This window comes from Neomonachus schauinslandi, chromosome 12 (genome assembly GCF_002201575.2).
Source record: "Neomonachus schauinslandi chromosome 12, ASM220157v2, whole genome shotgun sequence".
Lineage (NCBI taxonomy): Eukaryota > Metazoa > Chordata > Mammalia > Carnivora > Phocidae > Neomonachus > Neomonachus schauinslandi.
The window spans coordinates 91,068,496-91,078,847 of NC_058414.1; the positions used below are offsets into that span (position 1 = coordinate 91,068,496).

Below are 10,352 nucleotides of genomic sequence, written 5' to 3' on the forward strand. Positions count from 1 at the left end.
TCATTTAGCACCGACAAGCTAAGCAAAAGAAGAAATTTAAAAATTCAATATTGTGAGGATTTTAAGAAAAGAGTTCTATTCAAAATTTGTTAGAAAGAACTGAAATATCCAGAATAAGGGAAGTCGTTAAGTAAATAATTATATGTTAGCGTATCTGTGCATAAAAATGATTATACATGATAAAATGTGAATAGGGAAGGATGCTTATGAAACATGAAGAAAAAATAAGAGTACAAAGTGTCCATAGTTTCTGACGACCACTATGTAAACCGTGTAGAAAAACACTGGCTGGGTCACAGAGCAAGTCAGCCCAAACCTGCGCCTCTCGGAGCTCCCGTCAGCCTGGGGGAGAGGTCAGGGATTACAGGCAGAACCCGCCATCTTCAGAGTTTGCCCTGGACTGACCCCAACCATACTCACGCTCTCCCCTCTCTGCCTGCTCAATGTCCCACCACATCCCCAACCACCCATCCCCAATGTTATCCTCCCAACCTGATGTGCTCCCCTTCTCTGTCTTCTTTAATTTTTACAACAATGTGTGAGGTAGGTATTACTATGACCGCTACTGATAAGTGATTACATGAAGGAACTTACAAATAAAGCTCAACAGAAGCTTTGTTTTCGGACGTTCCAACTGGACAAGCATCTTATTTCATGGACGTCCTTTACGGTTTAGCTGCGTGTGGCTTCTTGGCTGACTGAGCAGGCATGGAAGCCACAGGACTGGCCTCGGCAGCACCAGCCACGTGTACTCCTGGTTTCTCGGGGCCCTGGGAACACTGAGCAGAAGCTGAATTATCTAAAAAGAAAGAAGAGAGAGATGAGCTTTCCTGAGACACCCCTTTTATTGCTCTCAATTTCATTTTATGTCAGGAGCATCAGCCTGCAAATCAGATCTCAGACAGAAGTCCCAGCACTACGGATTTGGAGAGTGTGTGTCTTCTGGATTTATTTTACACACGTAAACACACACACACACACACACACACAGCAGAAAGTCACTATTTCAGTGACTTCAGTTAAGAGAGACTTCAGTTGGAAGAGACCCACTAAACAAGACCAGATGAAGGTAACGACAGGCCCTGTACTAGTATAGAGTAGAAGACCCCTGCCACCATCTGGGGTCCCCCAGACAGCCTCTGATACTACCTCCAAACCACCCGCGCAGGAGGTCAGCTCTACCATCCCAACATAAGAAAACTCTGTAACCAGGGGCGCCTGGGTGGCTTAGTTGGTTCAGCGTCTGCCTTCGGCTCAGGTCATGATCCCAGGGTCCTGGGATCGAGCCCCACGACATGCTCCCCGCTCAGCAGGAAGCCTGCTTCTCCCTCTCCCTCTGTCTGCCGCTCCCCCTGCTTGTGCTCTCTCTCTGTCAAATAAATAAATAACATCTTTAAAAAAAAAAAAAAGCAAAAGAAAACTCCGTATTGAAAGCTTGGAGACTCTGGTTTTGCTGATTTGGTTTTCCCATCAATAATTTTCCTGAGCCTAACTCCCACTGATTTTCAGCTATAAGCAAATCTAATAGGGTAAGCAACCTGAATGCACTATAATTAAAAGTACACCAGACCACACTTTGCAGACCTTAAAAAATGAGAGACTGCAGCAATATGGGAAGATGTTTATGATGTTGTATAAAGTGAAAATTTAGGAACTAATGCATACTATGACCACAACTGGACTAGTATTTGTAGCGTAACAGGAGGGAAGGGCCTGCAGTTAAATGGTACTAATGATTATGGGTAGAATGAGTGGAATCATATGCAATTTATATCTCTCCTCTCTATTTTCCAATTTTTTCTGTCATATGGTTAAAATTTCTTAACAACTGAAAAAGAAAATACTTTCTTTTTGTTAAAGATTTATTTATTTATTTCAGAGAGAGAGTGAGCATGAGCAGGAGGGGCAGAGGGAGAGAGAATCCCAAGCAGACCCTCTGCTGAGTGCGGAGCCTCATGCAGGCTGGATCCATGACCCTGAGATCATGACCTGAGTCAAAACCAGACGCTTAACCAACTGCACCACCCAGGTGCCCCAAAAGAAAATACTTTTTTAAAAGTTATTAAAAGGGGCACCTGGGTGGCTCAGTTGTTAAGCATCTGCCTTTGGCTCAGGTCATGATCCCAAGGTCCTGGGATCGAGCCCCACATCAGGCTCCTTGCTCAGCAGGAAGCCTGCTTCTCCCTCTCCTACTCCCCCTGCTTGTGTTCCTGCTCTCGTTGTGTCTCTCTTTGTCAAATAAATAAATAAAATCTTAAAAAAAAATAAGTTATTACAAGAAAAACTTTGTAACTATGTATGATGACAGACGTTAGCTCGACTTATTATGATCATTTTGCAATGCACACAAATACTGAATCATGTTGTGCATCTGAAACTTACATAATGCTATATGTTAATTACCTCAAGAAAAAGAAAGAAGAAAACACTTTAATTCAAATTTAATAAAAGGAAGCCATTCCTATGTTTTCCTTCCCTTTCTTGCCCACTGGCCCACCTCCCTCCTCCTTCTTCCTAACAAAGCTGTGAGGACGGTTGTACCTAGTTCCTAGCCCCCAGCTTAGCAAGGAGGGACACTGTTCAAACCCCTGGGCAGATTGTTGGCTGACAGTGCTGGAAATAAACTCCATCCCTTCCCTCCTTTGGTTAGAACCACAGTTTTACATCATAAAATGTTGGCGGTTCTAAGTTTCCCCAAAAACAGAGCAAAACTTACCGTATGAGGTGCTCTCCCCCAGACTTCCTGGCCCAAACTACATATACTAGTGCCCTGCCTCCCTCTGATATTCCCACCTTGATTTTCGAGCATCTTGTGCAGCTTCATGTGCTTGTAGGTAGAGATGATCTGAAAATTAACGACACTTGGAATATTCAGTCCTTGGTCCTGCAGCAGCTTCAAGGCTGTAGCATGAATGAGCTGATGGGACCGTTTGCATTTCTGAAGCCTGCATTCCCCTCTGACAAAGGATTTGCACACATGGAACTTGTTGCATTTATCCTTGAGGTTGCAGTAGCCATATAGTGCTTCACCTTTGTTGTACAGCAAACAGACCTGGTCCAGAAATGAAGCAACACTTAACACGTTTGTTTTCACTATAATTTTTAAAGCAATTGATTGAAGAAAAAAAATTAAGCTTTTATTTTTAAGTAATCTTTACACCCAATGTGGGGCTCAAACTCACAACCCTGAGACTAAGAGTCGCGTGCTCCACCCACTGAGTCAACCAGGCACCCCAAAAAATAATTTTTGAAAAAGAAGTGTAATGGGCACAGAGACTTATACCATTGTATATTAAAATATAAACTACTTTAATTAAACAGTATGATACAGGTTTAAGAATGCACAGGAGATCAAGAAAAAGAGATCCTAGACCTAGTCCCCAAATCAAAATTATCTGTTCCTTAAAGATTTGATCAAGCTCAACAATAAAACTATATGAGCCTAATGTTTTCTAGTAGAAGACTTTTTAACTAATACTCTAGTTTTATGGTGTTTTAAAATTTTCATCTTAATGCTTTTGTCATTCAAAAATGAAGACTATTCTGGCTTTCTACTTTTTCTTGAATCAGTTTGTTTTTGTTTTTGTTTTTTTAATATTTTATTTATTTATTTGTCTGTGAGAGAGAGAGAGAGAGCGCACACAAGCAGGGGGAGCAGCAGAGGGAGAGGGAGAAGCAGGCTCCCCACTGAGCAAGGAGCCCGATGTGGGACTCGATCCTGGGATCATGACCTGAGCCAAAGGCAGACGCTTTACCCCCCGAGCCAGCCAGGTGTCCCTTGAATCAGTTTTGATGAGCTATATTTTTTCTAGAAATGTGGCCATTTCTTTGAAGTTTTCATTTTTCTTTTTTTTTTTTTTAAGATTTTATTTATTTATTCATGAGAGAGAGAGAGAGAGAGTGGGGCAGAGGCAGAGGCAGAAGCAGGCTCCCTGCAGAACAGGGAGCCCGACATGGGACTCGGTCCCAGGACCCCAGGATCATGACTTGAGCTGAAGGCAGATGCTTAACCGACTGAGCCACCCAGGCGCCCTTCATTGAAGTTTTCAAATGTATCAGCATCACATTGTACATATTTCCAAGGTGTGTTTCTTTCAACACCTCCAAGTAATTCTCAGCGGACAACGACCAGGTGTCCCACAAATTTTAACTCAATCCTAATACTGTCTACCTGGAGATAACATCAGATCCCACAGGTTAAGGGCTCAGGCCCACCAGGCGGCCCGCACTTCAGATGCTCATAGCGGGTCCATGCTGGCTGAACTGCTATGAAGTTTCTCACCACCTCCTCCTCGGGCTAGATTAATGTGCTAGAATAGCTCACAGAACTCAGAGAAACAGTTTACTTACTAGATGAACAGTTTATTATAAAAGGATATAACTCAGGAACATGCAGATGGAAGAGATACACAGAGGAAGGTATGGGGTGGGGGGGAACGTGTGGAGCTTCCATGCCCTCTCCTGAGGTCCCACTCTCCCAGCACCTCCACGTGCTCACCAACCTAGAAGCTCTCTGAAAGTCTGTCCTTTTGGGTTTTTATGGAGGCTTCTTAACATAGGCATGATCGGTTAAACCACACTGGCCACTGGTGAATGAACTCAATCCCCAGCCCCTCTGCTCTCCCAGGAGGTGGGAGAGTGGGGGGCAGAGGGGTAAAAGTTACAACTGTCTAAATCACAAGACTGGTTCTCCTGACAACTAGCTCTCATCCTTAGGTTACCTAGGGGCCTTCCAAAAATCACCGTAAACTTAACAACAGAAAGCTTTATAGCTCTCATTTAGGAAATTCCAAGGGTTTGAGGAGCTCTTTCAGGAATGGGGATGAAGACCAAATATATTTCTCATTATAAATCACAAGATCACAATGTTTGTCCCTATTGTCTTTTTATTAAGTGGTATATCTGTATTATGTACTGTGTCTTTCGGAGAGTGATGGAAAGGGGTCATGGGGCATTTTCATACAAGAGATGTGAGGCACCATTCCTGCCTCATTCACTGTGCTTGTCTATGGTCCCTGCTACCTAAGTGGCCACGCTGTGTGCCACATGATACACACCTCCCGTCCTGGGTGACAGGACTGGGGTGGGCTCCTGCCGTAAGTGCAGACAACCCACTGGCTGCTCACAAAACTGCAGTAGTCTGACATGACAAGATGAGGCTGGACCCAGGACAGTAGGGAGAAGCCATAAGGAAAAGGGTTCAGTAAGTTAAACAATGTAACGATGTCAAACTTCCGTATGTCAAACGATACCATAAAAACTAAAAGGTAGGGGGGCGCCTGGGTGGCTCAGATGGTTAAGCGTCTGCCTTCGGCTCAGGTCATGATCCCAGGGTCCTGGGATCGAGCCCCGCATCGAGCTCCCTGCTTGGCGGGGAGCCTGCTTCTCCCTCTCCCTCTCCCTCTACTGTTCCCCCTGCTTGTGCTCTCTCACTCTCTCTATCAAATAAATAAATAAATAAAATCTTTAAAAAAAAAAAAAAAACTAAAAGGTAGGGACGCCTGGGTGGCTCAGTTGGTTAAGCGTCTGCCTTCGGCTCAGGTCATGATCCCCGGGGCCTGGGATCGAGTCCCGCATCGGGCTCCTTGCTCAGCAAGGAGCCTGCTTCTCCCTCTGCTTGTGCTCTCTCTCTCTCTCTCTAACAAGTGAATAAATTTTAAAAAATCTTTAAAAAAAAATTAAAAAAACAAAACAAAAAAAACTAAAAGGTAACTACTATAGGAGTGTCACTGCCCCTTCTCTCTGACAGAGGAAGGACTGGATCCAGCTGCTGCCTTTCTCCTCTCCCTTCCTGCCAATAACCTGCTCCAGGTGCTGCTTGGAGTCCTTTTGGCAACATGGTTGGAATGTATCTGGCTTATTATAACCATAACTGACCAAGCCTGGCCTCAAAGCCTGAAGAAATGAGAAAAGAGATGGATGTCAAGAATAAACCTCTTGGCTCTTCAGCCTGACTCCAGTGCCGCCTTCTGCATACAGATTCTGCTGCCTGGAGGGCCGCCTCTGCCCTCTGAACCAAAGGCTCCAGCTCATTCCTCCAGCCTTGTGACTCCCTTCCCTTCCAGGGCCTGAAATGCCTTAGCATTAACAGGGGACCACAGTCACAAACTACCCTCGATTCTCGCAACATCCTCCCTTCTTCCCACCCCTCTTCTGGCAGCTCGATGTCTATGATAGCATCATTGTGCTAGAGTAGAAAATTCTACTTTCAACCGGTGGGCTCTCGTAATATTTTCTTTTGGGATTCCAACTATTTTTTTTTAGGATTCTTTTTTTTTTTTTTATTAACATACAATGTATTATTTGTTTCAGGGGTACAGGTCTGTAATTCATCAGTCCTACACAACTATTTTGTTTTTAAAAATTCTTCACGTAGGGGCGCCTGGGTGGCTCAGTCGGTTGAGCATCTGACTCTTGGTTTTGGCTCAAGTCCTGATCTCAGGGTCGTGAGATCGAGCCCCGTGTTGGGCTTCGGGCTCAGTGCAGAGTCTGCCTGAGATTCTCTCTCCCTCCCCATCTGCCCATCCCCTTGCTCTCTCTCTAAAATAAATAAATAAATCTTTAAAAAAAATTCTTCTTGTATAGCTAAACAGATACAAACATGCTAATTTCACCAGGATAACAATTCTAATAGACACTTGTTAAGCATCTGGAACTAAATCATTTCAAAACCAATTCAAGTTAATGTCTAAAGCCCAAAAAAAGTTAATGGGGGGAAATACTTACAACAAATGTGACCACAAAAGGGACTGGTATCATTAAAGACATCTTATAAATTAATAGAAAAAGACAAATGCCTCAACATAGGCAAAAGCATAAACAGGCAATTCACAAAACACAGTCTTCACAGACAGACCTAAATTCAAATCTGCCATGGACTATGTGACCTTGGGCAAGTTAATGTATCTGAGCCTCAGTTTCCTCACCTGTAAAATGGGGTTATTAATGAGCTAAGGTATATGAATGGCTCAGCATTCAAGCAAACAATCAAAAAACTAAGAGCTATTACCATCATTTCTTTACCACACATGTCCATCACTCCCTGTGTATCAAAGCCTGGTAAAATCACAGAGATCCCATAGAGGTCAGCCCTGCACCATTACCTCCACCTAAATACCTGCTGCCCTCTGTAAGCAGACTTCTTGATGTCCTCCCGTGAGTACTTTCATCGTGCAGACAATATGACAGTGAACTCTTGGTAACTCACCTCTGGTAAAAGGCACGGGTCATTCTGTAAAAGCAGGATCCGAAGCTGGGCCTCATTGAGGCCAAAAAGCCCATGGTTTTTCAGTACTTGGATGTTGACAGGTGTGTGGATGTCATGGGAAAGGGTGCAGGTTGACCTAGGAGAACACAGAGCTCTGGATCAGAGGTCCAGATGAAGAAGGGGCCGACCGCCAAATCCCTTGCTTCCGGTGGCTTTCAACTCACATGTGAAGTTAAACAAGTTTCCATGAACCCCATAGATAATACAGCCTAATGAGTAAGCACTGATGATAAGACAGCTGAGTTGAAGCAACTCTTCTCCCAAGGTCATTTTCATTTTAAATCGGGATGTTTTAAAGCCAAAGGTACCCCCTCCCCCAGTCACCCGCCTTGCCGAGGATGCCATCTGTTGTTCTGAAGGTGAGTGCGTTTGCCTTCTCCACCCCAAACAGCTGCCCACCCCCACAGTCCACCAAGGTTAGGAGGAAAGTGTGCCCCCACCCCCGCTTTGGGGAGCTTGAGCAAACCAAGGAAGACAGAGACAGGAGGCGGCCTTAAAACACCTCGCCCAAATCATCCAGCCCTCAGTTTCCTGGGGGATCCTTCTAGATCAGGCTTTCTAACCCTGGAGCGCACAGACTCACTTCGGTAAAACTTTGCGGTTACGTGGAAAGAAAGGGCACTCTCAATAAAGGGTCCGTGGACCTCGTGGGTCCGCAATAAGCCCCCAGTAGGACCACTGGGGTAAACGAACTCCGAAGTCCCAATCCTGATTCCCCCGGGCCGTGTTGTGGAGGATCCTGCAGGCAGGGGCTGAAATTCGAGGGCGAGCAGTACTTAAGAAATCTAGATTGCGACAGACGACTTCGGGCCTCATTCCGCACCGGAGCCGGGAGCTCAGGGGAGGCCTCGCCGGGAGGACCCCCGGGGCCCCTTCGCGAGGCTTCCCTGCCGCCCTCGGGGTCGGGGGCGGGGGGCAGGGGAGGGTGCAGCCCCGGACGAACGATCCCTTTTCTCATTTCTCCGGGGTCCCGCTCCCCGCCGGACGCGTCAGGCCCGCGGCCCCTCGCGCGGTGAGCGCCCCGCCGCCGCCCCCGCCGCCCGCCTCACCAGCAGTCGCGGTTCGGACACTTGCCCAGCATGTGGCGGCGGCAGAGGTGCAGCTGGTCGCAGGCCTGGCAGTCGCCGCGCTGGTAGCGGGCGCAGAGGCGCGCGGAGGACACGGCCACCACCCGCCAGGCGCAGGGGCCGCCGCCGCCGCCGCCGCCGCCCGCGCCGGCCGCCACCTCGGCCTCGGCGTCCCAGAGGCCCTCCCTCGTCTCCACCTCCTGCAGCAGGAAGCGGTCGGGCCCGGCTTGGCGCAGCACGTCCCGGAGCCGGGCCTCCGACAGCTCCACGTTGCCGCGCAGGTCCTGCAGGAACATGCGGCCGCCGTTGGCGCACAGCACCTTGGTGAGGAAGGAGCACACCGTGGGCTCCGCCATGGCCGCGGCCGAGCACGGAAACCTGAGGCGGGCAGACTCCTCCCAGTCACGTCCACGACTCGGGCCCCGAGCTCCCGGGCCGGGCCGGGGGCGGGGGCGGGGGAGGGGGTGGGGGGGTGGGGCAGGGCGCGCTGCGGCGGCGCCGGAGGGGGGCCCGGGGGCCTGCGGGGCAGCCCCGGGCGCGGCCCGGGCGGGGACTGTAGTCACCGAGCGCCTGCTCTGTGCCGGGCCGCGGGTCAGGGGCGGGGGTGGGGGTGGGGAGCGTTGCCGGCAGAGCCTTGGATAGTGGGGGGGAGTCGTGACACGCCAGCAAATGAGAGAATCCGGGGTGCCCGTAAGGACTGCAAAGATGAAACAGGTTACGAGGTAGAAGGGGCGCGGCTGGACGGCCCTAGCATAGGGAAAGACTCAGGTCCTCGAGCCGCATGTGGCTGTCGAGGCCTTGGAATGTTGACCAGTTCGACCTGAGATGCGACGTAAGCGTGAGATACACACCCTGGATTTCGAAGATTTAGAATGCAAACGATCTCATGAATAACTTCGTTAATCATGCTCAATTGATATTTAAATAAAATGTCCTTACAATTTCATCTGTTTCTTTTACTTTCCTAATGTAGCTATGAGAAAATGTTAAATTACCTATGGGGCTCACTTTATTTCTGTTGGACCACACCAGTCTAGACCTGTTTACTAAGCAGCCAACCTTTCTGCCCAACACCTTGCTCATTTCGTGGACAGCTTTTGAGCCCCTGCTAATGCAGCGACAGGGTACAAAGGCACGTGAGACCCAATGGAGGAACTCAAGCAGCTGTCTTACAGGGTGGTTGAGGATGAAGTGAGTTGATGTCATGTAACATAAAGAAGCTAAAGAGGAAGGCGACTGACTGGCCAGGTGCGAAATCTTCTCCCCCACGCTTAGAAATTTGAGCTTCCGTGCTGACTGAAGACGTTGGGAAGCCATTGAAGGAATTTCAGCTGGGAGTGGCAGGATCCCTCTGCCCAGAGTGTTTCCCCCTGCTCTAGATGTCTCCCTTCTGTCTTTCATCTCAGCTTAAATGTCTTCTCTTCAGCAAGACCTCTCTGGACCTCCCAATGAAAGTAGTTTGCCAGTCTCTACATGGAACTTGCCACTGATAGTTTTCCTTCTTCTTTATTTATGTATTTGTAGAATTCAAGCAGTAAAGGCAGGAACCTGGTTTGTCTTGTTCATTGCTCTGTCCCCAGATTTAAGAAACAGTGCCTGGCCATACTTAGCAGAGGTGTTTTAGAAAGATCCCTGGCAGCTATGAGAAGAATTGATTTCTAGAAAAGCAAGACAAGATAAGGAAACAAAGAGGATTTGAGGGACTATAACCTGTTTTTATTGTGTCGAGTCTGCAGTGGACAATTCAAGGTAAGATGCTCAGCAGGCAGTTGTATACATGGGTGTAGGGCTGACAAAAGATGAGGGGAATAGGGAGGAGTGACATCAGATTATTAGGTAATTGAAGCTGGGAGAGTTGATAAGAGCACCCAGCAAAATGGAGAGTGCGTAAAGCAAATGTGAGAGAACGGAACCTTGAGGAATAGGAACATTAAAGAGGCAAGGGGAGGAAGAGAAAAATCAGAAGGAAACCGGAAGTAGCTCGTAATGCCTTGCCTATGTCTTGTGACGCGCAGCAT

General features: G+C 47.8%; 1 protein-coding gene across 1 annotated transcript; it reads right to left on the reverse strand.

Moving 5' to 3' along the window:
• Nucleotides 1-334: 334 nt before the first annotated feature.
• On the reverse strand, nt 335-8,708 carry ZC3HAV1L (zinc finger CCCH-type containing, antiviral 1 like). The gene is made up of 4 exons (XM_021692973.2): nt 8,317-8,708; nt 7,208-7,343; nt 2,794-3,052; nt 335-799 (listed from the first exon to the last, which is right to left on the reverse strand). The coding sequence occupies exons 1-4, from the start codon at nt 8,688-8,690 to the stop codon at nt 666-668; spliced, it is 903 nt and encodes a 300-aa protein (XP_021548648.1). The 5' UTR covers nt 8,691-8,708; the 3' UTR covers nt 335-665.
• Between the last annotated feature and the right edge of the window lie 1,644 nt (nt 8,709-10,352).